The sequence below is a fragment of the Vespa mandarinia genome, chromosome 6 (assembly GCF_050613455.1).
Source record: "Vespa mandarinia isolate Hongniang chromosome 6, ASM5061345v1, whole genome shotgun sequence".
In the NCBI taxonomy this organism is placed as follows: Eukaryota; Metazoa; Arthropoda; class Insecta; order Hymenoptera; family Vespidae; genus Vespa; species Vespa mandarinia.
Genome location: NC_140815.1, coordinates 3,491,899 through 3,519,716, shown reverse-complemented (window position 1 = coordinate 3,519,716; position 27,818 = coordinate 3,491,899). Strand labels below are relative to the sequence as shown.

Sequence of the window (27,818 nt, the reverse complement as noted above, 5' to 3'; positions counted from 1 at the left end):
ACGTAAACATTTATCACCGTTTATTCGCGTTCACGATTTCATCTGGCCTTATTTTTCTAGCTAGAGTTTTTAGAAAATTTATATCGTCATCTTTTTACATTCTATTACAAACATTGCTTGTACAACCTCAGACAAGTTATATTCAAAAAAGAATGTTTGAGCGCAAAGCGGAGAACTACTGACTTCGCCATCGAAGCATGGTATGGCAAGCCACTGTAGATGGACACGCCTGCGAGATATAATTAAACATGTAGCCGGTGCTTAATTTAATCGAAGCAGCCTTCCTCGATAAATTCCTCTTCCATGATCCGCTCGACTGGCTACAATTTTGCGGTCAGCGTCTCGGTTGTTTCGTCTCGTCTTTGCATCTATTTCAAAGAAAGTCTAAGCTTTTAATTAAAGAATTAAAAGAGATCGCGACTTGGTCTAAGAAGAAGAAGAAGATGAAGCATCCGAGGAGTCCAAAAAGGAAGAGAAAAGAAATTCGTATCTCGGCGAGAAATCGATTTCGTCGACCCGCGGGAACAATTTTATTTCAAGCTTTATAGAAAGACGACTAATACTGCCAGTTATTGTTAAACGATGATATTTTCGATTTTGGTTTTATTTCCATCCGGTTGGAGTTTCGTCGAAATTACGAACCTTCTCTTACCAAAATTTCGTCTTTGCTTTACTATAAAAAAATATATTGTCAATGAATATCCTTTTTTTCTAAGGCAGATAAATTTTATTCGTTCTTATATTTTTCGTCGATCGACGAAAAAATTTTTAGTCTACTTCAATGATAATTTTTATTGATTATTATGTCGGTGACATAGAACGTATTCATGTTATATTTTGTTTTGGAAAAAGGATGATTCGAAAGTTACATTGTAAATGGAGAAAGGTGGTTAACATCGCGCTCATCGTTCGTAATCGCTAAAACATACGACAACATCCACTCCGCTTTTTTGCGTGTTATGAAGCACCAAAGAGATATATGTCGAGGATGAAGAGGGAAGAGAAAAGGGGAAACGAATCATGATCGTTGATGGATTAAAAGGGAAATTCTCTAGAGTAAGAAAGGAAGGAAGAAAGGAACGGAATAGTTTGAGGCGCGCCTTCGTTTGCCATTTATCAAAAGTACTGTACGATCTCTTTCTCTCTCTTTCTTTCTTGTCGTATCTGCCATCCGTGCGAAAAAGTTTTCTCAGTCCTTCCGGGACGGCCTTCGCCGTTTTCTTCGAGGACGAATAACGTGAAAGAAATGGATTACAAGGATAGGGCAAAACCTTGAATCTCTCTTTCTCTCTTTTCTCCTTTCTCCATCTACTATAAAGGCATTCCTTTTTCTTTCTTTCAGCTTTTACCTGTCGCCCAGACCGGCGCCCTCACCACGGGTACGACCACCACTTTTGACGTTCTTGTAGTCGTCTTAAAGTTTCTGTGACTGTCGCTCGAAAAGTGCCGGATAGGAAGAAAAGCTTTGGAATTATGGTAATCCCATAGCTTGTCAAAGAGAACCGGAGATGATCGCGAAGGATTCAAATGTCGCACGATCTTGTACTTAAGTTTCTAGTCGGAGTCTGCTTTCCCGATACTTTTTCAAATTATTCCGATTACGTCAATTTCTATTCGTTCGGGTAGAGTTTTAAAAAGAACGCCGGTAAAAAAAAAAGAAAAAGGGAACAGTAGCCACTTCGCTACTGATCAGCCTGCTAACGACGAACGCGACTTTTATAAAATATTTTTGTCAAAGAATAATTTTGGAACAATCCATATTCTGGTGAACAATGCTGGGGTCTCCTCAGATGCCAAATTTATGGGTATGAATATAATAACGCGGATTAGTAATTAGTTTAATAATATTGACGAGACTTTTCAACAGATTCATCTAGACCTGATTGGAAAAAATTATTCGATATAAATGTGTTGGGTTTAATTGATTGTAGTAAACGTGCCGCTAGAATGATGTTAGATTCTAACGTGGAATGTTACATTGTTAATATGAACAGGTTTGCTAATAAATTTTATTAAATATTTTTTTCTTCGTATCGTTGTTATCATCAATTGTTTATAAATCACAATAATTGCCAATAAGAATAATTCGTAAATTTTTATATTTGTATATATTTATATTATATACCTTTTTTATTGTAGTGTCTTAGGACACAACGTTGATCTTCCGGGTTTTACACTTAACTTTTACCCATCGTCCAAATCCGCTTCTGTTGCTGCTACTGAGATCATACAAAAGGAATTACATGGTAGCAAAATTCGAGTGACGGTAAATATAATGGCAATATTAGATATTTAATAAGAGATTAACTTTCTATAATCAAATTTTGTTTCATATTCAAAAAGAATTATATATGGTGAGCTTATGGGCTAACGCTATATTAAATTATATTAATAAATATTAGAGTATATTAATATATGTATCTAATATAGTATACTATGTACATATATTATTTATATGTGTATTATATTAATGTACCTGTAAGTATATTATTATTATACATATATAATATATATTATTATTAGTATATTATATTGAATTAATAAATATAATTAATAGTTGGCAAATATTAATTTTGTTTTAAAACTGATACAAGATTTAAGAAATACAGATAACTTCAAAGTCTCACATTAATGTAAAAGGTTCAAAATCTTTCGAAAAAAATAATGAAATATAAAATTATTATTTCTTAAAAATCGTTTTTATTACTACAGAGTATCAGTCCAGGATTAGTATCTACGAATATAATGCAGGCCAATAACTTCAACATAAAGGAGTCGTATAAGTCTTTGTATGCATTGGAACCTAATGATGTCGCAAATGCCATTATTTACGTAATTGGAACCCCACAACGCGTCCACATTACAGAATTGATTATTAGACCATTCGGAGAAGTTAAATATGCGGTGTAAATATATAATTAGATTATGTATAATATTCAAGATAAATATTATATTGTTATTATCTTTATCAAAACACAATAAAGTATAATTTTTTTAGAAATTGACTAAAAATTATATCATATGAGAAAATGGAGACTACATTTTTTCCTTAATTTTAATGTTAATAATGTAAATAATTGTATAATTATATATAATTTATCCATGTATATATACACATATACGAACTTTTTAAATGGCCTTAATAAGTATTACGAAAAAAGATGTTTTATATAGAGGAACAGTAAAGTAAACGATTTCTGATCGATTTAAGTAAAGACACATGTAACATTAGTAACTATTACAGAACAAGGAAGTTTCCTTCAAACGAGAGGGTAGAATAACAATGATTTCAAATTTATAAGAATGCACAACTATATAATATTATTACGTATTACAGAAAAAAGAAGTTATTTCTAAACGATTCAAATAAAAAAATAAATTATTTTTAATCAATCTGAATATATGTAATATATCTGTTTATTTAAAATAAGATCATTTTATAAGGAATGTTTTTCCACTTCATAATTATTGTATTATCATATCATAATTATATGATGTTATCTATGTGTATATCTATAAATATAAGTCTCTCGATTTTACAGTTACATAACTTCTTTTTTTATCTCATTTTTAATTACTAATCCAATCTTGAATAGTAGTTCTTTGCTCCCCACTCTTCGAGTAACCAATTACACAGTGAATGTATGGATAAATAAGGTGGCATACTAGAACTGCTATCACTCCAAGAAGAAATTTCAACGTGATAACTCTGTCTCTCTTCATCACCTCACACTCTTCCTTTTTCTGTTGAACGTGATTGAATATTGAAAACAAAAATGGAACGCTGGGCTGGTAAAGTAGCTATAGTTACTGGTGCATCTAGTGGCATAGGATTAGGAATAGTGAAAGCTTTTGTACAAAATGGAATATTCACGATTGGATTTGCTAGAAGAAAAGAGAAAATGGAGGTAAACTTTATCAAAATTGATTGGATGGTCCTCTTGTAGAATATTAAAAACAATTTTCGTCTTAGGAACTGTCTATTTAAAATTTGGTTCACTTTTATCTGTTTAGATGAAATTTGCATTTATTTTTGCAAAATTATTTTATCATCTATCAGTAATTATTAATACAGGAAACATAAATATTGTTGTATTAAAAAACGAAATATAAATTTGATTCTTTCACAATAAACATAAAATCAAATTAATTCATATTTAAAATTTTTAGAAAACAGACTATCGTAATTATACTGTAGATTTTAATATAAGGAAAAATCGATTATAATATTGATATAATTAAAGACTTCAATGAGAACTGTATGTAATACTTTATATGAATCATTATATTTATATTATTAAACGAAACATTAAGAAGAAATCTTTGATTAGAGCGAAATGCAGAATGTCAAGGGGAAAGGTAAAGGAAAGTTCTATGCTTGCGAGTGTGATGTTACCAAGCCCGAAAGTATCGAACAAGCATTCGAATGGGTCAAGAATAATTTTGAAACAGTACATATTCTGGTGAACAATGCTGGGGTCTCCTCAAATGTCAAATTTATGAGTATGTATATAATAATATGGATTTTTAATTACTTGAATAAAATTAATGAAATTTTCCCATAGATTCATCACGACCTGATTGGCAAAGATTATTCGATGTCAATGTGTTAGGATTAATTGATTGTACTAAACGTGCCGCTAGAATAATGTTAGATTCTAACGTGGAATGTTATATTATTAATATGAACAGGTTTGCTAATAAATTTTACTAAATTTTTTTTCTTCATATCGTTGTTATCATCGATTGTTTATAGATCAAAATAATTGATAATGAAAATAATTAAATGTAAAAAAACATAAATTATTATATATGCACATATCTGTAGTATATATTTTTTTATTACAGTATCGCAGGACACTATCTAGATGTTTTCCCAGATTGTAGTCTTAACTTTTACCCAGCATCTAAATTCGCTTCCGTTGCTGCTACTGATATCACACAGAAGGAATTATATGGTAGTAAAATTCGAGTGACGGTAAATATAATGTCAATGTTGTATATTTAATAATAAATTGTCCCTCTATAATAAAATTTCGTTTCATGTTAATATCAATTGTTACTATAAAATAATGAAATAATATTTAAAAAATAAATATAACTTTAAATTTATATAGAATTATAGAGGATTAAAAATCATTAGAAAAAGTAACGAAATTATTGTATATATACATATATTAAAATTGTTCGTAATACTACAGAGTATCAGTCCAGGATTAGTATCTACGGAAATCTTCGATGCCAATAACTTTAACGTAGACACAATCAAGGATTTACCAATGTTGGAAGCTGAAGATGTCGCAAATGCTGTTGTTTATGTAATTGGAACTCCGCAACGTGTTCATATTACTGAATTGATTATTAGACCTTTTGGAGAAGTTAAATATAAGTGTTAAACATGAAATAATATATAATATTTTTGATAGATTAAGAATTATATCACTGAAGAAAATCAGATTGTATTCTGTATTTAATTGTAATATTACTAATCCCGTTGTCCTATAAAATTGTATTTGAAATTAAATTTTGTTATTATTTGTTGCATTGTTTACCAATGCTGGCACTACAATCTATTTTCAAAGAAATGTCATGGTAAGATAGAGAACATTATTCAAGTTGCAGAGAATTCACGGTAGAAGTTATGTATTAAAGTTATTAATTTTTATTTAGAGTATTGTCAATTATTCTAAATAATATTTATATAAAATATGATTATCGATCAGAAAATTTCTTAGCGTTTTGACATACACAATCGTTACAACACATGACATTACCAAAAGATAAAAATAAGAATATTAAGCAACATAAACAGATAGTACAGAAATAATTCGACGTTACATCAGATAATCTTTATGAATATAGAATCTTTATCTAAACTATCGAACCAAATATATATATGGAGATAAGTTAATCGTATCTTTTTCTTAGGTTTAATTTTATTTTATGAGACTTGATCTTTGACTCAGTATCATAAGTATCGTGACTCTTATTAATTATAATATTTTATTTTCCTGATTTTTCTTATCTGTAAGATTAGATAAACATTATATTTCCTGTTAAACATATAAAAAATTAAGCAAGATAAAGTTACACTTATCTATTTACAAAATATAAAAAAGGAACATACTTTCTAAATGTATCACGATGTGAATAGTTCATACATAATGAGAAGGAAAAGATTAATTAGGAAGAGTCATCATTAAGATTATCATCATTAAGATTAATCTTAATTAAAGTTCTTAAATATCTTGAAAAAAGTTCTTTCCACGTCTGTTTCTATCCGTATTAATCTTAGCCTGACGTGCTGCCTCGGTGGCCTTATCAGCAGCTTGCTTCGTCTCCGCAAGTTCAACCTTGGCTAATTCCAAACGCTTCACTAGTTCTTCCACTCTTCGTTTCGATGCCTCTAAAAGCTCTTGCTTTTCTTCAAAATCCCTCTTTGCACCTTCAGCAGTTGTTCGTGCACTTCCCATGTTTATATTTGCTATTTGTATCGCTTGTGATAACGTTTTGATCTACAAAATTTATATTTTGTTTTTTCTGCTTTTCTTTTTATAAAATCAATCACCCCGAGATATAAATTAACGTTTAAAAAAATTTCAATTTTACTATTTATATATATATATATATATATATATATATATATATATATATATATATTGGGTTGGCAACTAAGTGATTGCGGATTTTGTGTATAGATGGGACTTTACACTTTCCTCAATCACTTAGTTGCCAACCCAATATATTTATAAATTTATAAATATATATAACTATCATATAATTATATTAATATATATAAAATTATATGGCTATAATTATAAACAAAGAGAAGCATTAACTGATCATTATAAATAAGTTTCACTAAAATGTAATCATATGTTTTTAGTATCCCTTATTTCAAATAATTAAATAATTAAATTTAAATAATTAAAAAAAATTTACATAAATATGATACAAATTTAAATGTTTTCATTATAATTATGTCTTTATTATGAGAGAAAAGAAAAAATTCAATTTTAATAATTATTAACAAAATCGATTTTATTATACCAATATTATTGCAATATTTAATTAAATAGAAAATAAATTATCTTTGAAAACGGCGTTAGTTTCAAATCTCTACGACTTTCCGTTCCGAAGATATCGCCTTCGAAAGATTTTCATTCATAATTCGTATTGTAAAGCTGTTCATAGTAGTAGTAATAGTAGTAGTAGTAGTAGTAGTAGTAGTAGTAGTAGTAGTAGTAGTAGTAGTGGTAGTAGTAGTAGTAGTAATAGTAGTAGTAAGACCAAGTAAATTCTCGAAATCTATGTAGGTCTGTATGTCACCGAGCTAATTGAATGGAATTATATGGATCAATGGATGAACGTAATATCTTTCTCTTTTCATGGAAATATCTTCGCAACTAAAAATCGTTGAAACTTGTTTCAAATACCATTTTAAAGGGGAAATATTTCTCTCTTTTTTCATCCTATTGTTAATAATAAATTGTTAATTTATTATAAACAATTTCTATAAACAAATTCCTATGAACTAGATCCACTTCATTTTATTATAAAAAAGAAGAAAAAATAAGATTGCGACTGAATTATAAAATTACAATAAATTAATAATTAATTAATAAACAAATTGATTTTTTTTTTACCAAAGAAAACAATTGTTTTTCTTACATTATCAATATCGTCTTTTTTCATTTGCATGAAAATATCTTCGAAACTCGAATTAGAATTTTTTTTATCTTTTTCAATTTATTGTTTATAATTAATTATCACTTTGTTATAAATAATTTTTTTTAAGTAAATTTCTACGTAAATTGAATTCATCTTATTTTGGCAAATGAAATCAGATTGCTTTTAATTTATAAAATTACAATGAATTAATTAATAATTAATAAAGAGATTACTTTTTTAAAGAAGAAATAATTTTTTTCCTTAGTATTAATAGACACATCTTTAGAGAAGTTACATTTATTATTTGATCCTATCGCTAAATTCAATGAACAAATCGATATATCTTAGTTTCATAAAAAATTTTAAATAGATTATTTCTGACCTGTTCTTGAGCCTGTCGTGCCGCTTGCATAGCAGAATTCGCGTTTTCTTGAGTACGTTGGAGTGATGAACTTTCTTCCTGGACTACAGTCTCTGCCTCCTTTGTCTCTTGTTCGAGTTGCTCTACCATTGCTTGCTTCGCAGCAAGTGCTGCCTCCGCTGCTTTTGCTGCTTGTATCGCTTTACCTGCCAGCTGATTTTTCACCTGAACATTGATACGAAAGGTTCAGTTTTGTGTTTGATGTGTCTTAATTTTTTTTTTTTTTGTTAATCTATTATAAGGTCTTATTGTCATTATTATTATTATTATATTTTATGGGAATCGTAAAATTATCTAAAGATGATGAGAGGATTATGTTATCTGGCAAACTTTGTTTCTATCTAATATTTAATTTTAATTTAAAATATTTCTTCTTTTTTTTTTTATTGTCATTGATACCAAATTTTTATATTTATCGTATATTAAAATTTTATTATGATTTAATGACGATGCATCATAAACAATTATTGATAATATTTAATTTTTAATACTTATTAAATATAATATTTTATTTATTATATATTTAAATTATATTTTATATATTATATAATATATCATATATTTTATATATTATATAATATATCATATATTTTATATATTATATAATATGTCATATATTTTATATTTCATATATATATATATACAATATTTATTGAATATATTGAAATAATTCTTTTACGTATTTCCTTTTTCTAATAACTTAGACATAATGTTCTTTTTTATATAAGACCACCCTTTCTCTAAATTTAAGGCAACGATGATTAAATCAATTGGAAAATACTCCGCATACATTAGAACGTAGAGAATTCTTTTAGTCCGTTTAGTCAGATCACGAGATCAGGCACGTGCTTAGCTACAGTCTAACGAAAGTGATCACGTTTGCAGTAGATAAATACGTACGTAACTATTTTTTTTTTTTTTTTTGAGAAGTAAAGAAAAAATATTTCTTCAAAGTAGGAGAACGGCCAAGATAGTGTCCATAAAAGTACAATAATTCAAACGTGTACCGTTTGAAAGAAAATCATAAATATCGCACGATAAAAAGATATTACAATATTTCAGATGTACAATAATTTTGTTATTTAATCTAAACAATAATTTTGTTTTCTAACGAAAGATTATTAATGATAACTTTTATTTGTCAGATTTCAATTATGCAAAAGTAATGAATCAGTGTATCATAATTGTATGTCTATAATATACATACATATACGCAAATATATATATATGTATATTATATATGTACAATATCGTCTCACGATAGTAGAAGTTAATTTCGATATATCTTGGAACGAGATTCGACTTGAATTCGATCGATCGATCGATTTTATTTACTGCCTATGGCTTAACCAGGACGAAAGTTTATCTCGATAGTGTAGGTGTATAAACTAGTTTTAGAAAAGGTATATATGTATATATATATAAAACTAAACGTGCGTCATGATCGCTCGATAAGTATATTGTATATGAACTTTCGACGTCAAACGATCTATCTTTGGATATTTCTAATATAATATTCGAACTTTTAATATTATATTCATGGAATTTTTTTTCATTCACATTTTTATGGAAAATTTTGAAATTACTTATAGTATAAACCAGTATTATATTATTGTTTATTTAATAATTTAATAATTAATATTTAATAATTAATTTAATCTTCGTTATTTAATTGTTATACTTATCTAGTGTTATTTTTGATCTAATATATTAAAATTTTGTTTCATTATTCAATTATTCATTAATCAATCAAATATATTTATATTATACTATTAGTATGTATTACTAATAGTATACCATAATAATAGAGTAATGAAATTTTATGAAATTTTATGATATCTCTCGTGGCGTTGATTAATAATGAAGCTACGAAGATCTGAATTGTACGTTTCTTTTCTTTCTTTTCTTTTCAACGTTAATCCAAATTATTAAAAGGTTTTCTTTTATATATATATATAGTAAATATCCTTTAAATATAGAAAGAGAGAGAATTAAAAAGAGAAATGAACAAAACTATAGAAAAACTTAAATTATTCTTTAGAATAGTGTTAAATCGATATATGTTATGTTTGTCAAAAATTATCCAATTAGATAACGAACCTGTAACTTACTGTTACGACACTCAAAATTACACGTTGACGTAAATTCACGCACATATATATGTATATATATATATATATATATATATACATATATACACACAAACACAAATATATATAAATATATATATATCTATGTATATATGTATATATAAATGTATACATACACATGTATATATAAATAGACGTATGCGTTTCTGTATTACGTTCTAGAAAGGTAGAAAATCGGCGAACCGTAACAACACGTTTATAACTGACTCACGATTTCAATGTAAATGTCAGCGAAAACGCAAGTCGAAGGTATCAATGATAGGTATAACTATTATCAATGTGAGATCATTTTAAAGAGCTTATCGTGAGCGTGGAAATTATGAATAAAGCGTGAGAATTTTTCGAATGATTTTCACACATATATATATTTCTCTTTTTTTTTTTTTTTTTTTATAATTTAATCCTAAATAATCATTATTATTTAATAAATAATGATAAAAAAGAAAGAAGAAAAGAAAGTTAATCGTGTGCAATAGAAAAAATTTATAAAAATTCGAATTTAATAATTAAAATTGATCTTATAAACGATCCATCATGATTCATGTTTTTTTTTTCGTCGTAAAAAGTAATCCAACGTCATCTCTCTTTTTCTTTTCTTTTTTTTTTCTGATTAACAATACTCACTTGATGAGATGCTTGTGCGCCTGCAGGATTTTGCGCATTCTGTGCAGCTTTGGCATCATCTGCAGCTTTTTGAGCGATACCGACGATTTGATTTGAATTTTTTGGAATCACATCTAACCTATCAGACTGAAGATAATTTTTATATTGTAATAGATATTTCTTTTCGTAGTTTTCTTTTTAACTGATTTAAGCAATTTGATTTACCTTTCGTATCTTTCTAGTTTTTTCCGTCCCATTCGAGCCCTCAAAAATAACTAAGAACGATATTTAATTCGATAGAAGATATTCTAATGCTTCTATTGAAAATTAATATATATTTGTTATATATATATATATATGCGTGAATGCGTGCGTGCGTGTGTGTGTGTATGTGTGTGTTTGTGTGTACAAATTGCTACTAACGTGCATATACGATTAATAAGAGAATTATCTTCATCCCTTAAAGATATCTTTTTAAATTGTGTTTTTTCATGAGACAATCCTTGAATAGAAATAAACGTGATCTTATCTGTGTTCAATATGAAAATGTCATCTAAACATCTGAAGTTGATTGATAATCTCGAACGTTTGTTATCAATTCTTTCATAATAAAACGATTAAGTGTGTACATATAGAGTGTATTCGTGTATTGGTGTATTCGATGATACACCAATATTAATCCTATTTATTATTAATTGAAAGTTTTATTGGCGTTTGAAAAATTATTAAAAATATTTTGTAAATAAATAACAAATTAATTTTATATATTGTATATCTATGGGAGAAATTAACTTTAGTTATTTCTTTTTGTTTAATTTTTTTAATTTCCCTTATATGCTAAAAAAAAGTTCATTTTCTTACAAACGTAATAAATAATATGTTAAACACAATATATGGATAAAATTTAAATTATTTTGTACTTTTATTATTCTTTTTAATCGAATACACAGCACATATAAGTACATATACAGGACATATACCAGGCGTAATAAATATTATTATAAAAGGAAAAAAGAAAAAAAAGAAAAAAAAAAAGAAAAAGAAAAAAAAAGAAAAAGAAAAAAAGAAGAAAAAAAAACAGGTCGTCGGGCAGTGGCAATTAGAAACTAAATGTAGTGCTCTTTTTATCTATAATCTATATTAGGGATTTGAGAAAAGGAAAAGAAACGTTACTTCGCATTCAAGTTAACTTCCTTCTCCTTCTTCTTCTTCTTCTTCTTCTTCTCCTTTCTATTTTATTTTTACCAGTTTGTCGATACTTCCGGTTTGAATTCTCGGAGGATCTCGAGCGTAACAACGACTTCCTTTTGTTGCGATTTGCATTGGCCTTCGCTTCGTGAGCTGCCTCATTTGCTTGGGCCGCAGCACGATTTGTATTTGCTAAATCTTGCTTAGCAATTCGTAATTCGTTGGTCAGTTCTTCGAGACGTCTCTTTGCCGCCTCGAGTAATTCTTCTTTCTCATGTAATGACTTTTGGGCACCGTCAGCCGCCGATCTTGAATTCGCTGCGTTTCCCTTCGCCGTTTGCATCGCGCGTGTGAGTATTTTCACCTGTCAATACCCCATCAACACAATCGATTATTTTAAATGATTGAATAACTAATCATATAAATAAATCATCATATCTATATCTTTATATAAATAATCTTGGAATTTTTATGAATATTTTATATATAAATAAATAATATTAGTTTTTAATAACAATAATATAATATTAAATTGCCGATTAAGTAATATTATTATTTTCAGTAATAAATCCAAGATGACAAATTTAAACATGACAACGTGTCCATGTGTGTGTATGTGTTTGTGTGATTTTTATTAGTTACCAAAGTAATTATAAGTAAATGAAAAATATTTCAAGCAAAGAAAATAGCAATCTATAAAATGTTTGGCCAATAATTAGAAAAAGTTAGAAATAAAGTAGAACAAAATTTTGGTGTAAAATTAATTTGTCTTGTAAAACAGATTACGTGTAAATAATCGAAAGAAAGAAGGTATTGTGTGTGTGCGTGTATGTGTGTGTCTATATATATATATACATATATTTATTCCATAATGACTTCTGTTTCCGTATCTTTTGGTAAATCGTTTTAATTTTTTAATGAGCTGACGAAACCATTAAAAGGCACGTAAGGTATTTGATAATTAATAGAAACGAGAATGCAGTTCTCAGAAAAAACAATTCTCGTCCAATTTTGTCGATATAACAAGATAACAGAAATAATTCAAAATGAAAAAGAATTTTTTTTTCTTTTTGGAAATGGGCGTTTTCTCAAGGGATCGCGACGAAGAAATAATGCTGACAGCTAGAAAGGTGTTTGAAAAAGATTAGAAAGTATTGGTGACTCAATATGGTGAGGTGAATCGAACAAGTTGCATATTTCTAGAGTGCACACTTTGATCAACTGGATCTGGTCAATCTATCTTTGTCAATCATTAACGAATACAAAGATGCAGCAATTTAATTGAATTCTTTCGTACTCCAGTTAGTTTGAAAATAATTTAGAATGATTCTAAGGTGGTTAAATTAAAAAGAAATCTAAAAGAAAAAAAAAACAAAAAAGAAAAGAAAGATGATTGACATTATAAACTTATAAAAATGACGGATTTCATAAGAATACGATTGAATTAATAATTATCAGAAAGATATTAAGTAAAATTTATTTTTATATTTATTTATTATTATAAATAAGATAATAATAAATAAATAAATTTTTATGTTTCAAATACTTGTGAAATTATTTTGATAAAAACTTTCTCTATTTATATATTAATTTACGATACGATCGAATGAATTAAAAGTAATGAATAAACGAATTTAACTGGTTTTCTTGAAAAAATATTTCACCAAATAGAAAAAAGTAGATTGATAATTTTAAATATTAAATCGTATACGTTTTAATAACGCTTAATCAACGTTTATCCGTCAGTATCGACACATTGACATTATTATTATTATATTTTTTTCTTTTTCTTGAACTAGAACTGAGTATGTTATTAAACGAATGCAAAGGAGAAAAAGAGCACGATCAATTAATGTGCAAAAAAAAGAATGTAAGTAAGACAAAGAGATAGAGAAAGAGAGAAAGAGAGAGAAAGAAAGAGAGAGAGAGAGAGAGAGAGAGAGGGAAAGAGAAAGAGAGAGAGAGAGAGAGAGAGAGAGAGAGAGAGAGAAAGATTACATCAAATCTCCATAAAAAGATTTTTCATAATTGATAGCTGACAATGATAATAATTTTCATAGAATATTATAGTTACATATAGTTGCGTAGGAAGAAATAGATTTCAATAAAAATTGCAACAACTCAGCTATCGATGTTTCACACATTGATGGATAGAATGAAAAAGAGAGAAGGGAAAAGAAAGGAGGGAGGAATACCCTTGACTCCCTTTGACGAGTCACTATGAAACGAGGATATATCGATCCTGGGAAGACCTACTTATCTTCTCTGGTCGTTTCCCTTTTCTATGTGCGTACGTAAACTGGCGAATGGAAAAAGTATGACTGGGATATTAAAAGAGATCAGCCATAGCCTTGAGCTACGTTCTATTACCAAAGAGATTGCGTAGGAAATTGTAAATTTCTTCTGGTAAAATTCTTTTTATACTTTAAGTATAGCTGCTGTACCTGTATCACAATATATATATATATATTTTTTTTTTCCTTTCTCCCCTCGAAGATAATATTGGGATTATCAAATTTTAAATAAAATTTGTTCGGATTCAATTATGAAAATTACAGCTTTATAATTACGATGTTTTGTTCGAATTTTCTTTTTTCTTTTCTTTTTCTTTTTCTCTTTTTTTTTTTTTGTTTTTCTTAAAAATTTCGTTACCGTTTAATTTATTTATAATTTTCCTTTCCTTTTTTTCTTCTTCTTCTTCTTCTTCTTCTTCTTTTAAAGGTTTTAAAAGATACATAAAAATTTCATTTTTTGTTTACTTTTACCTGATCTTGTGACTCTTTGGCAGCTTCGATGGCAGCGTTAATGTTAGATTTCGCTTGCTGTAGAGACTCCATTTCTTCTTGAACGACTGTTTGAGATTCCCTCACTTCTTCTTCTAATTGCTGAACCATTGCTTCTTTCCCCGACAATGCTGCCTCAGCAGCTCTTGCAGCTTGCAATGCCTTCTCTGCCAATTGTGCTTTCACCTTAAATTTCAATCACGATTATTATTATTATTGTTATTATTATTATTATTATTATTATTATTATTATTATTATTATTATTTGTACCCTCATGAATTTAAGATAAGGACAATGATATATTTTTATTTGTTAAAGATAAAAAGATAGGATAGAATATTTCTAAGAATTTAAATGAATCGAAAGGATAGTAAAAACATTAAATATTTTTTTTTTTTTCAATTAGAATAAGAATTAGTGTTAATAAGTACTTGACGTGCTGCCTGCTGACCAGCCATATTTTGAGCTTCTGAGGCAGCTTTAGCTTCCTCTGCAGCTTTCTGAGCAATGCTGCTAGCTTTCTCGATAGTTTTTTTCGCGTTTTTCGCATGACAAGATGGACCATTTTCAACTAATCGAACATCCCTATGTTTCTTACAATTCAATTGAAATGAACATAAATTAATGTATTAAAAATGAAAAAAAAGAAATATATATATATAAAAGCATTTTTTCTTCTTCTTTTCCTTTTTTTATTTTATTATCTTTTCTTAACGCTATTATTACCGATTCGATTGAAGTTCTTCGAACCCGTTCACAGTCGAGCTTACCGATCATCAGCATGACTAAAATATGAATGATTGTGCATTGTGGTTAAGAAAATAACGAGGCAAAACAAAAAAGTTCTATTTTAAAATACTTACCGATGTAAGATAAAAAAAGAATACGATACATTTTAAGCGAGTAACCGTGCCAAGGACGATTTTATGAAAAATCTTTTTATGGAGCCCATGTCTTTTCTTGTTAAATTCAATCGATTCGTGTCGATCGATTGGGTTTATTGGTTAGAAGACATGTATCGAGCGGGAAAACGATTGAAATACGATTTTATCGAATTGTTTATTGATGATAATATATATATATATATGTATATATATATATATATATAATATAATATATATATATAATATAATATAAATATATAGATTATAATTATAAATAAAAATAAATATAAATATATACTATGATTATTATATTATAATATGTACTTTCGATGGTACTTATATATGTGTATATCCTGATTCCAATCGATATATATATATATATATATATATATATATAATAATAAATTAGATATTATATATATATATAATAGATTAGATATTATATATATATATATATATATATGTGTAATAGATTTAATCTTTCTAAACTAATCGATTCGTTAAACGGTCATAATTTTTTTTGTCGACCTTTTAACCCCATGTAATCGAGATCGAAAGATATATTCTCGCGTTTCGTAGAATTCCTTAACATTACTTTACGCAATCCTTGCTTCTATTATGCCCCAGAGAATCACGAAGTTTCAACGAAAAGATATAGTATATCGTGCGTTTCTGATCAATAAAAGAGAAATGATTGGAGTAACGTTGTGTTTCATTCGAAAGAAATGGAAACTTATTTCACAAGCTTAATTAAAATCGTGTCCTTTCAAGAGTTCAACGATCTTTCATTGTTTTATTATTTTTTTAATAATTGAAAATTTTTTTAATCATTTTAATAAAAGTATATAAGAACGAAAAAAAAAATACTAATAAATTTGTTTCTTCTTGTGTACATATATGTTGGGTGTAAGCATGTGTGTGAAAAATTTACGACATCGATATTTCCGATATTTTTATCGAAATTTTCCAGATTGATTTGTGTTTACATATAGGTATATATGTATCTATTTAAGTGTGATAAATTCTTGACATTGTATTGATATTTTCCAGAGGGCTTGATAAAATCTTAAATAAAATTACGATTCTCAGCGCATAGTCAACGTTATTGTAACCTTCATTTGCAATGCATATGTGACCTACTTTTGCATTATACGTAACGAACGATTTATTCTTTTAGGAAGATTCATAAGTTTTTGATCTATAATAGTTGTTTTATTTATAGATTACGATCTTCTCAAAAATTCATTAGTTACAAACGATTTTAAAATAATTACATTTAAATTAATACATTTAAGTATTATATGTATAATTAATAAGATGAAATAGTATATAAAAAAATTATTTTTCTAAGTTAAGGTAATTAATATTATATATTCTAAATTTATGAATTAAAATATTATATTATATTAATCTAATATATATATATAAATTATTATTATTTAATATCATAGTACTTGTAATATATTGTTATTTTCTTTATATTATCATTTATTATTATTAATTATACATATTATAATGTATTATTATAATACGTTATACTTTTTTTATTAGTTAATTTAGACTTTTACCAAGATAAGACATATTATTTGTTAGCGATTAGTAAGTTTTTCGGCCGATCGGTTACGCTTCTAACGATCTAATGAAATAAAAAAAAAAGTTCAAGTAGATGTATTGTAGTCGGCAGTTGGAAAAGGACATTGCCGTGGTTGGCTCTTTTAAACGTCTACAATCCCTTCCGTGGCAATAGACTAAGCTGCTGGTCCAGTGAGGACTATAAGAGCTCCGATGACTGGGAAAGTAATATCAGTTGTTGGCTCTTTCTTCGAGCAAGGACAGCTCCAATTCTCGTCAACGTTCGATCATTTCGATCATTGAGTAAGTAATATAAACAATTTCCGAAGTTATTGACGTTAATTCTGTTCGAATTTCAACTTTGAAGTCACGAAATCGTTCCAAATCTTTGTTAATGAGAAAACAATAGTGAATTACCATAAATTATCTCTCTCAATGATGATAGGAAATAGTAAGATTCATTTAGATCAAATCGATTAATTTTCTTCGATCTTCCTCTTGTATATTTAGATCAAAATATCCTCGTTTTATTCTCTCTCACTCTCTCTCTTATTTTTTTTTTGCTTTTCTTTTTTTATATTAATCGTCTTTCGTAATCTATAATTTGTAATTTGTAATTCGTAAATTCGTCTATCGTAAATGATCACAATAAATAATCATAACGATTGACAGGATTTGTTTAGATCAAATCGATCAATTTTATTCAATATTGCTCTTATAATTAAAATGTCTTGGTATTAATTATTATTTTTCTTTTATTTCTTTTTCTTTTTTTTGTTCTTTATTTTGTCGTAAAATTCATGGTAAAAAAAAAAATTGCATCGTTGTTATGGTTTTTCTTTTTTTTTTGTTCATTTAATTTATTGGATAGATTAATTATATGTCAGGATCATAAAAATTTTTTTATTTCTGTAGTAGATTTCCAATAGTTATATATACAGGATAGAAGGTAAACGTTCATGGTCATCCCCTACTTAATAATTTTTTGCATAATTTCATTTTATATTAGATTTAGTTCACTAGATTCTTAGGGTTTTATCTACCTTTACATAATTAAACGATTGCATACATTGCTGTTGTAATGTATAATAAGATGGAGTAGATAATCTCATAAAAACTTTATAGTTTCGAAATAAAATTAACAAAAAAGAGAGAAAAAAAAGAAGAAAAGTAAAATGAATAAAAAAAGACTTATAATTCTTCACCAAAATGTTAAAATGTTCGCGAAATTTGAATATCGTAACATGAAAATTCGTATCGTTTCCTTTCTCTCCGCCCACAATCTTGCTAAGAATTTATTACACTTGGTTTCCCATGAAGTCTACTCGACCGCGTGACGTCTAGATAGAGTGGACTGAATCCGGAAGTATAGTGCAAGCATTTATAATGTGTGCCTTGGGCAGACAATAAACGTGTGTGTTTGAGACCTAACTTATATTATGCAAATTCAGTTCTTGCGAGAGTTTAGAAACCGAGTTCGAGTTAGATTTAATTTAGGTTAAACTCGAATGGGTATTTTTTATAATAAAAATTCTATACGAATGTTACACTCACCAGTTTACTGCTTTGCAATAATCCATGGTAGTATCTAAATAATTATGTATAATATTTATATACATACGTACATAAGTATATATATATACATACATACATACATACATATTACGTATATATATACGTAAGTATTCGTTCGTTGGGTCATTATCTCGTTTTAAGGCACGTGATTCGACGGACATGTATCATGCGGAAAAACGCACCTTTTACCACAGTATTTTCTTTTTGTGTGTGAGCAAGCAGATTAGAATTAGAACGGTTTTACGTTCGTTGAGGAATTTGTTAGGAATAAAAAACCCGATTCCTTGAAATTATTATTATCATCATTTTCTTTTTTTTTTTTTTTCTATAGGTTTTTTGATTCGCGTTGGTAGATATTAATTATGATTGGTACTGATTTAGATTTTTATTAGATACTATTTAAATTTGATTCGCATGTAATTGATATGTAGAAGATATTTATTAGCGATCAAGATACATTAAATGGAGGATTATTTTCTAATCTTTTTGTCTTATGAAGAAATGAAGTCGAATTAGAAAAGTTTTTTTCTTGCTTTTGTAGACAGAACAAAATTTGCTTCTAAAAAAAATTCGTCTCCCTAATAATTTTTGATTTGGAAAATATTTCGAAAAATTATTTGAAAAATTATTTGAAAATCGTTATGAATAATCATTGTGAATAAACGATATTTACTACGAACTTTCTGATTAAAAAAAATTTATATATATATATATATATATATATATATATATATATATAAATATATATATATATATTATAATAAATATATTTATAATATGAAATATTTATTAGAAATTTATATAGAAAAATTTATTTTTTTCTTCAAACAATAATTCATCATTCATGAAATTCAGGATAAGATTGATTATTCTCAATCATTTCTCGATCATTTCTCGATTATTTCTTGGTAGAAAAAAATTCATCGGTAAGGAATCAACTAAATTACAATGTCGGAACCCATTATAAAGTCCTGCATACACTCACATGATTTTCAGAGCGCAACGAAACTGGATTTTCGAATTTGAGGAGACGCAAACGGGTTACGACATTATTGTTGCACACAGACTTGTATGTTGGAAAGGCGTATCGTGTGCGTCATGCATACCACGCGTTCTATGATTTAGAAACGTTAGATCTCCTCGAGGTATAACGTGTATATATATATAGATATTTCCTTATATCGATCCTTGACCGATCGATGATGTATGTGTATTCACGTCCGCTAGATCGTAGATCGTATTATTTCTTGATAATGATCGAAGGACTCGATCAACTAGGACTTTTTGTGAGAAATTATATACATATTATTTTTATTTTTCAATAAATCATATGTAATTTTATATGAATAATTTTTAAAGAATAATTTAGAGAAATTAATAATTTATTTTTATCTATACTGTCAGTGGTGAAATACACGTAAAAAATATTTTGCATAAAGAAAAATTTTCATCAACAAAAAATTGATTTATGCATATAATCAATCATACAAAATACTTGATTTATATCTGCATATAACCAATATATACCTAATTATATGTATTGAATTTTTTTTTTTTTTTTCTTTAAGAAACTTTACATAATTCTGTTTTGCAATATTGTATTTTCGATGAAAGAACATTGACAGGATTAGAAAAGTCTTCTAAGTCGAATAATCGAAAGAAATCGTCAAAAGTAACGTCCAGCAGCGATTCGTCGATCAACTTTTTCCACTTTACTTTCGAAGTAAATTCGGCCAGGCTAGATCGTTCAGTCATGCAGAGCAACGATTGATAGAGAAATTCCGTGGAGAAACTCAAAGGCGAGAAATGCGAGAAGCTTGTTTAGGTAATAAAAATACTATATAAAAAGAAAAGAAAAAAAAAGTATTGCACAAGGATTCTCAAACTTTAAAAGATTTGAACGATTTCGTGCTCGACGAAGCGACACTTCGATCTTGTTCTTATTATTTTGTGTCTTCCTCCTTTTCAATCGATTCAATGTTTTCTCTTCGTCAAGTAATACTATCAACGCTTACTGATTATATAAAAAGAAACAAAAAAAAAAAAGAAAAAAAAAAAGAAAAAAAAAGAATTTCTCTGATATTGCATAAGTTAAGAAAACACAAAAGAACAAAAAATATCTGCTATCCTGCAAGACTTTGTAAATTTTAATAGAATAATAAGGAACAAAAGATTTATTGTCGAATAATAATTGAGGCAATCATCATAGTCATTAAAAAATGAAGGAATTTTCCGGAAAATAAACAAATCTTTTTGCCCAACAGATAACCACCAAATATAGAAAAAAGAGAAAAAGAAAATGAAGATCCTCGCATTGGTATTAGCATTGGCATGTGCGGTCCAATGTGGTAAGACAAAAAAGCAAGTACATGAGCGAGAAGCGGGTAGTTACGAATATGGTTACGGAGGTCATCCGGAATCAGTGTTATTAGATCCTCACCTTTTGCAAGTAGATTCAGTGGCTGTGCCCAGTGGTACTCACTTATCAGAACACCGTCCATCTCGGCCAGGTTATAGTGTGGGTGGTCCTTTGGCAAGTATTGCTCAAGGAGCGGCTGAACAGGCACACACGCAATTAGGAAATCAACATTCAGCAGCTGGACAGGCAGCTTTCATGGCCAAGAACACATTGGCTCAGGCAGCAGCACAGTCAGCTGCAACAGCAGCAGCAGCTTTAGCAGGTAAACAAATCATCGTGATGGGTCTTGAACAACAATCGAGAGATGCTCACGTTGCCGTCGATGGTGAAAAACTTCAATTGCAACAAGCACAACGTGCTGCTACAGCTGCTCAAAATACTGCTCAACAAGCGATGCATCAGGTTCAAGTAATCACTGCAGCCTTGAACGCCGCTCAGGCTACTGCTGATCACGCCAGTCAAGCTGCAGCCGAAGCTCAAGCTGAATTAGCCGCTCAAACCACTATGGTTGGCCAGGCAAAGGCCCGTGCCGAAACAATCGAGGAACAACTCAATGCAGCTCGTGTCGATTTCGAAGCAACCCAAGCCGCCGCTCAAAAAGCTGCAAACGCTGCATCCGCAGCCCAATCGAATGCCGCTGCTGCAGCAGCTCATGCCGCAAATGCTGCTGCTGCTAACGTTGCAGCTGCCACAGCTAGCAGTCATCCCAGCGGTGCTCATGGTGGTAGCCTCGTTGCTCACTTAGGCGAACCCCTTACGAACGCTGTACCCGTTGATGCGTATGATTACAAATCTGGGATTTATCATTATTGATGATTCTTTTCAATTTTAGTTCGTCGACCTATATTTTTTTCTACTCGTCTCACGTGCTCGAACTTTCAACTTATTTCTTATTTTGTATTTCTTATGTCTTCTCATTATATGCAAAGGTTGAACATCAACAAGTTGACTTCATCGAGTTTTTCTGTTATCGTTAGAGTTTATCTATTTAAAATTTATATTAGAAAGAATATCGATTTAAATACATTGTTAATGCGATCGATTGAAACTTAAAACGATAGAGCGTTATCGCAACTGAAAATTTGATCGAAAGGATCATCGTCTTTGAAGAAATAAAATTTTTCGATCTTTCTTGAAATTGTTCATTTTCCATTATTCAATGTAAATTGGAAAACTGCCTTCATATTCCATTTTTCGTATTACTTTTTATTTTATCAATGGATTTTATCTGACTTGCTACGTTTCCTTCGTAAAAAATTTTTTTTCTCGTCGTTTACTTTTTTCTATAAATAAAACACAAAAACATAATTAACCGTTTTTATCATTTTAAGATGTTTTTTATCTCCGAAACCATGACAAGTTATCACCAAAAAAAAATTACGTCAATAGGTGAAATTTTATTATGTTCTATTTTACAAATTAATAAAATCAAACGTATGTAAGGTGCAGTGTTTTATTACTACTATTCAATATTTGATAAGTAAGTAAGAAAATTATTTTTTTCGATACAGGTAATATTTCATAATATTCAAACGAAATTAAAATAACCTTTACAAATTTATTTATCCTTCCCTCTCATTTAGTATTGTTAAATAAGAATATTATTAAAAATATTTTATTAAAGATCAAAGATTTCAATGATAATATGCTATAAAATAACATTTTTTATTCTTATATGTTATCATATATATTATCCATATTTTTATCATTATATTTTATTGTTATTTGTTTAAAATAACATAGTGTTATTTTTAAAAAATAACAATAATAGTACTATGATCTATGTTGGATTTGAAGACATATGCCATCTTTCGTATCCAATGTCAGAACTCCTGGTATAAAACTGAGAGTCCTTTGTGTTTTTCTTCCTGGCAAGAATGTAAACTTCTTCAAGGCATACACAAGGGCAACTTTCGTTTGAATTAGACCGAATCTCATACCTAAAAAAAATATATTCATTTGTATTACAAAAGAAATTGTAATATTTTTCAAAATTAAAAACAATTTTTTAATTTAAAATTCAAAATAACAAATTCACAAAGAAAAAGCAAATGATTTTTATAAAAAGATATCTAGATATCGTACATACCAATACATATTCTTGGTCCTTCTCCAAACGGCAAATAAGTATATTGATGTCTATCACGTATTTGTTCTTCCGAGAATCGTTCAGGAATAAATTTCTCTGGTTCGGGATAAATATTAGGATCTCTATGTATTCCAAGAACAGGAATAATCACACCAGTGCCTTCCGGTATAATGATATTAGAATTAGGCAATTTGATCTCCTTGGTACATACACGATTCAAAATAGGCGCAGCTGGATATTTCCTTAATGTTTCTGCGATCAGTAAGAAATACGCGATATATAATATATCGATCAATAAAACTTTTTAATAATAAGAATCGCACATTAAACAGTATTACTAACCGCATATAACCATATGAAGATAAGTCATCTCATTGATAGCATTGTACGAGATACCTCCGTGTTTCTTTATAACTCTATCAATCTCTTCCTGTGTTTTCTTTTGAACATCTGGATTTAAGGCCAATTCGTAAAGGCAAAACGTCACCGTTGACGATGAAGTCTCAAAACCAGCCACATAAAAAACAAATGCTTGAGCTGCCCCTTCTAACATACTGAATTTTTCTAATTTCGCTGTGTTGATAAAAGAATAATTTGTAATAATAATTAATATTTATTAGTTGAGATGATATTACTGAGTAGCCGAATGTGGTAATATTTTTTTATTTATTTATTGATAAAGCAATAAAAGGCATGACGAGAAGAGGAACAATGAGGTATTTTTCTTCGTCAAAAATTAAATGAAATAATGATAATCGATAGTTCAGTGCCTTATATCGATGTAATCATATATTATAATGCAAAATTGTAATGCTTACTCGGTGCATTGTCGACTGGATCAGTTTGTTTTTCCTCATCATTTTTTACGTATCCGTCCTTCATCAATTGCATTATTAAGTTAAGGAAATCACGTCTCGTAATGTTATGTGTGTTTCGATACTCCACGGTCTCCTCGAAAACTTTTAAGAAAAATTTTGACACTCCTTTATCATTAAGTGGTATCGAGAAAATTTCCATTATTTGAGAAGCAAATACCATCATCGTGTTTATGAATGGCTTCGGCTCAAACACCTTTTTACCCCAATAACGAAATTCTGATTCTGGATGTTCCAGACAATTACAATTTATTCCAAATGCAGTCGACATTATGATATCTGTGAAAAAACTGAATTGCGTTAAGTTAATATCAATTTCTATAGTCTTATGCTTTATTACGGATTTTAAGAATTTATTAAAAATTTTATAAGTAATTAATTGCATTGTTATTGCATTAAAAATCAAAAGTATTTATTTTGTTAAATTATATTATATATGTAATAATTAATTTGATAGTATCATGCATCTACATTTACCTAACACAAGTTTCGTTCACATGTTCAAACACAAGTAACTTCGTATTATTTACTTAAGTAATACCGAAATTAATAATAAATTTAACAAAATAATCAAATATTATTGAACCATATTACCTAGCAAATATCTCCTTTATGTTGATTTCATTTCTCTCATGAACTTTCTTCTCAAGGAATTTTTCCAACAGAATTCCATTTTCTTGTAAAGTTTCGAACATATATTTGATTTTTCCTGACGTAAAAGTAGGTGTCAAACGTACACGTAAATTTTTCCATTTGGTCCCAGATAAAAGAAACAAATGTCCTGAAAGTGGATCGATCTTTTCGTTGCAATAAATTCCACGATCATGGAAACTTGAAAATTCTTTCGCCATCACGAAACGTATCAAATCGTGATCATTGATTATTAGATTTGGTTTGAAAAGTGAATATATTCCGACATAAGGGAGCGATTTGTATTTTCTGTAAATGTCTTCGAAAACAACTCCTGTAAAACGATCGAAGAAAATTATATGATAATATGGAAGCTTATTTTATGTTTTATTTTCTAAATCTGATAATGAAGAAGAAAAAAAAGAAAGAAGAAACAAGGAAATTAAAACTCTATCTCTTTATCATTTTATCTCATATTTCGTTAAAGTATACGCGTAGTATCATGTTTTTTCTAAATAGATCTTCGCAGTGTATATAACTGAAGACATTTTTATCTTAATATGTAACATTATAATCACATTTGTGGTAAAATAAGATAATAGTAAATTTGCTTATGTCATACATATAACTTTTAATTAGATGCATCTGATGCAATACTGACGCAGCACCTTTATTGCTATATAAATTCATATCAATCTTTTTATCTGAAGTGCATAAGAAATATTTACATAATGCTATTATCATAATTTTTGCACATTAATTCTGCAGGAAGAAAGAAATATAATAACATTTGTAATGTACGACGAAGAACAATGAACAAAGTTTTGTTAATGATATTAATATTAATGTATTTACAATGGATATTGTTACTTCTTTTGTCTTATTATATAATATTATTACGTCCTTGAATAGTAATAAAATTATAATTTATTGAGTGGAAGCTATAAAATTGTAATTTTATTATATCAGTAAAGTTAAATACTAAATATACATAAATAGAATAATCATTTCAAATGTTATATCTCTTTTTTTAAATGATATTCATATATTATAAATAATATATACATATATATATATATATATATATATATATATATATTCGTATTTTAAATTAATTGCTTTCATCTTTTGAAAAAAAAAGGCATATCGTATGGAGAATCAACGATTTTTTCAGGAAATATTAGACTTTGTAAGGGAAAGTAATCTGAAAAAATTTTAAATTAGAAGAAAGTTCATGAAAATAATATAATCGAGATAAGATACTTTAGTAACGTATGAATATACCTTTAAAATAATCTTACATAATAGAATAGTAGTAACAGTACTGTGTTACGTAAATGTAAGTGTGTATTGTTATCAAATCAATTGTTATACATGTAATATAGTTTAACAAGATAAATGTATTAATTTTTTAAACCCAATAATAACGTGATCAAAAATTTTTACAATTTATAATAAATTCATGAAATCAATAATAAAACATAAGATAATAAGGAACTAATGCAGTTTCTGTTTTATCAGTTCTATCTAACTCGTCTACGTGTATGATATTTTATTTTTTAAATTTAAATTAAAAAAAAAGCAATAATTTAACAATTGATTTTTAATTAAGTATTATGTCAATTATATTTTTTTTTGCAGATAACATCGTTTTCCAAGGATACGTTGGACAAAAGTAAAAAGCAATTAATTTAAAATACGAATATAGGTACGTATAATGATAAGAAAGAAGCATATATAACATCAATCTGGTCGTTGTAATAATTATCTTTAGCAACTTTTTTTTTTTTTTTTTTTTTAATTTAAACGAAAATGAAATTCACAAATCGTAATTTATCAGAAATCGATTTCTCTTACATAACGAGATTACAATAATAATGATTCAGGTAATTTTTTGCATCTTCATTATATTATAGAAATGTATGACATAATTTTAAACTTCATTATATATTAAATGTGATATTTCCATATTTAGATAAAAAAATTAACACTTATGATGATCTTAATATTGCTAAAATAATTATAATTACTATGTAAATAGAAAGATAATCTAATTGTAAAATTCAAGCAATCTATTATTCAAAATATTATTTACGATCATTCACGGTAAGTTTCATTTTTTCATAATTTTTATGTCAATTATCTTATGAATAATTTTTGTAATATTGTTAGAAAAGTTGCAGATAAGTGATATGCGTTGTTAAAAAAGTTATTACATCAGGATTTTCTTCATTTCATCAAAGTTATTTTTAGAAAATAAGCACCTATGTTTTTGACATATTTCGTAACAAATTTAAAAATCATATATTTCTCAAGAAGTCGAATATGGATTTCGTTAAATATTTTTTGTAAATATATTTGGAAGATTATACAAAAAAAAATAATATACGTGTTTGTTAATGTGATATGAGACAAGATTGTAAAACGAATTCTTATATATAAAAAAAGATAAGAAAATAAAAAAATAAAAAAAAAGGAACGTTTCTTATTTTACAAAACTTTTTCTTCTGTCATAAATTTAAATAAAGAAAAAATATAAAAGACGATTTACCAATCGATTTTTTATTAAATATAGCATCATTGATATTTCCAGCTGGAAACGTTGGTTCCTCGTACGGTACACCTTTCTTTTTCCAAAAGTTGAAAATAATTAATTTAAAATACAAATATATAATAATTGTGATGAGAAACAAAACACCAAATAACTGTGATAATATCCAGACCACCATCATAATTATTAAGTGTTATTAAATAGTTTTAATTTGAACGTCACTCAAAGATACTGGTTGTATCACAATATTATTTCTGCGATGTCGGAAGGTAAACGTAATAATGACTCAGTAAATTGTTTCCCCTTCTATTATATAGGAAGGTATCAAGTCTATTTAACTTTTATTGTCTATGAATATGATACTGAATAGCTAACGCAACAACAATTATTAATAATTAAATATTAA

At 27.8% G+C, this 27,818-nt stretch overlaps 6 protein-coding genes and 1 long non-coding RNA gene across 8 annotated transcripts; 4 read left to right on the top strand and 3 right to left on the bottom strand.

Annotated features, from left to right (window-relative positions):
* Nucleotides 1–1,703: 1,703 nt before the first annotated feature.
* On the top strand, nt 1,704–2,935 carry LOC118440928 (farnesol dehydrogenase-like). Its single transcript, XM_035864682.2, has 4 exons — nt 1,704–1,805; nt 1,868–1,994; nt 2,140–2,266; nt 2,713–2,935. Exons 1-4 carry the CDS (start codon nt 1,802–1,804, stop codon nt 2,908–2,910), a joined length of 456 nt encoding a protein of 151 aa, XP_035720575.2. The 5' UTR covers nt 1,704–1,801; the 3' UTR covers nt 2,911–2,935.
* A 751-nt stretch (nt 2,936–3,686) lies between these two features.
* On the top strand, nt 3,687–5,495 carry LOC118440834 (farnesol dehydrogenase-like). 2 transcript variants are annotated; one of them, XM_035864462.2, is made up of 5 exons: nt 3,687–3,908; nt 4,332–4,503; nt 4,566–4,692; nt 4,849–4,978; nt 5,202–5,495. In XM_035864462.2, the coding sequence occupies exons 1-5, from the start codon at nt 3,777–3,779 to the stop codon at nt 5,394–5,396; spliced, it is 756 nt and encodes a 251-aa protein (XP_035720355.2). In that variant the 5' UTR covers nt 3,687–3,776; the 3' UTR covers nt 5,397–5,495. The 2 variants fall into 2 exon arrangements, with proteins under 2 accessions (XP_035720355.2, XP_085513697.1); XM_085657571.1 differs by having other exon boundaries at nt 3,689–3,792.
* A 567-nt stretch (nt 5,496–6,062) lies between these two features.
* LOC146872939 (uncharacterized) lies at nt 6,063–11,131 on the bottom strand. The gene is made up of 4 exons (XM_085657573.1): nt 11,071–11,131; nt 10,867–10,992; nt 8,054–8,257; nt 6,063–6,515 (listed from the first exon to the last, which is right to left on the bottom strand). The coding sequence occupies exons 3-4, from the start codon at nt 8,180–8,182 to the stop codon at nt 6,240–6,242; spliced, it is 405 nt and encodes a 134-aa protein (XP_085513699.1). The 5' UTR covers nt 8,183–8,257; nt 10,867–10,992; nt 11,071–11,131; the 3' UTR covers nt 6,063–6,239.
* Nucleotides 11,132–11,937: 806 nt separating this feature from the next.
* Nucleotides 11,938–15,600, bottom strand: LOC118440765 (uncharacterized). The gene is made up of 4 exons (XM_085657644.1): nt 15,544–15,600; nt 15,249–15,410; nt 14,799–15,002; nt 11,938–12,397 (listed from the first exon to the last, which is right to left on the bottom strand). The coding sequence occupies exons 1-4, from the start codon at nt 15,598–15,600 to the stop codon at nt 12,026–12,028; spliced, it is 795 nt and encodes a 264-aa protein (XP_085513770.1). The 3' UTR covers nt 11,938–12,025.
* Nucleotides 15,601–17,415: 1,815 nt separating this feature from the next.
* On the top strand, nt 17,416–22,405 carry LOC118440764 (uncharacterized). The gene is made up of 2 exons (XM_035864273.2): nt 17,416–17,576; nt 21,113–22,405. The coding sequence occupies exon 2, from the start codon at nt 21,148–21,150 to the stop codon at nt 22,078–22,080; it is 933 nt and encodes a 310-aa protein (XP_035720166.1). The 5' UTR covers nt 17,416–17,576; nt 21,113–21,147; the 3' UTR covers nt 22,081–22,405.
* On the top strand, nt 18,070–21,106 carry LOC146872938 (uncharacterized). The gene is made up of 2 exons (XR_014982266.1): nt 18,070–18,854; nt 20,417–21,106. It is a non-coding gene; the product is annotated as an uncharacterized LOC146872938 (long non-coding RNA).
* Nucleotides 22,406–22,817: 412 nt separating the features above from the next.
* Nucleotides 22,818–27,698, bottom strand: LOC146872937 (putative cytochrome P450 6a14). The gene is made up of 6 exons (XM_085657572.1): nt 27,413–27,698; nt 24,826–25,195; nt 24,175–24,521; nt 23,699–23,929; nt 23,357–23,608; nt 22,818–23,207 (listed from the first exon to the last, which is right to left on the bottom strand). The coding sequence occupies exons 1-6, from the start codon at nt 27,591–27,593 to the stop codon at nt 23,041–23,043; spliced, it is 1,548 nt and encodes a 515-aa protein (XP_085513698.1). The 5' UTR covers nt 27,594–27,698; the 3' UTR covers nt 22,818–23,040.
* Between the last annotated feature and the right edge of the window lie 120 nt (nt 27,699–27,818).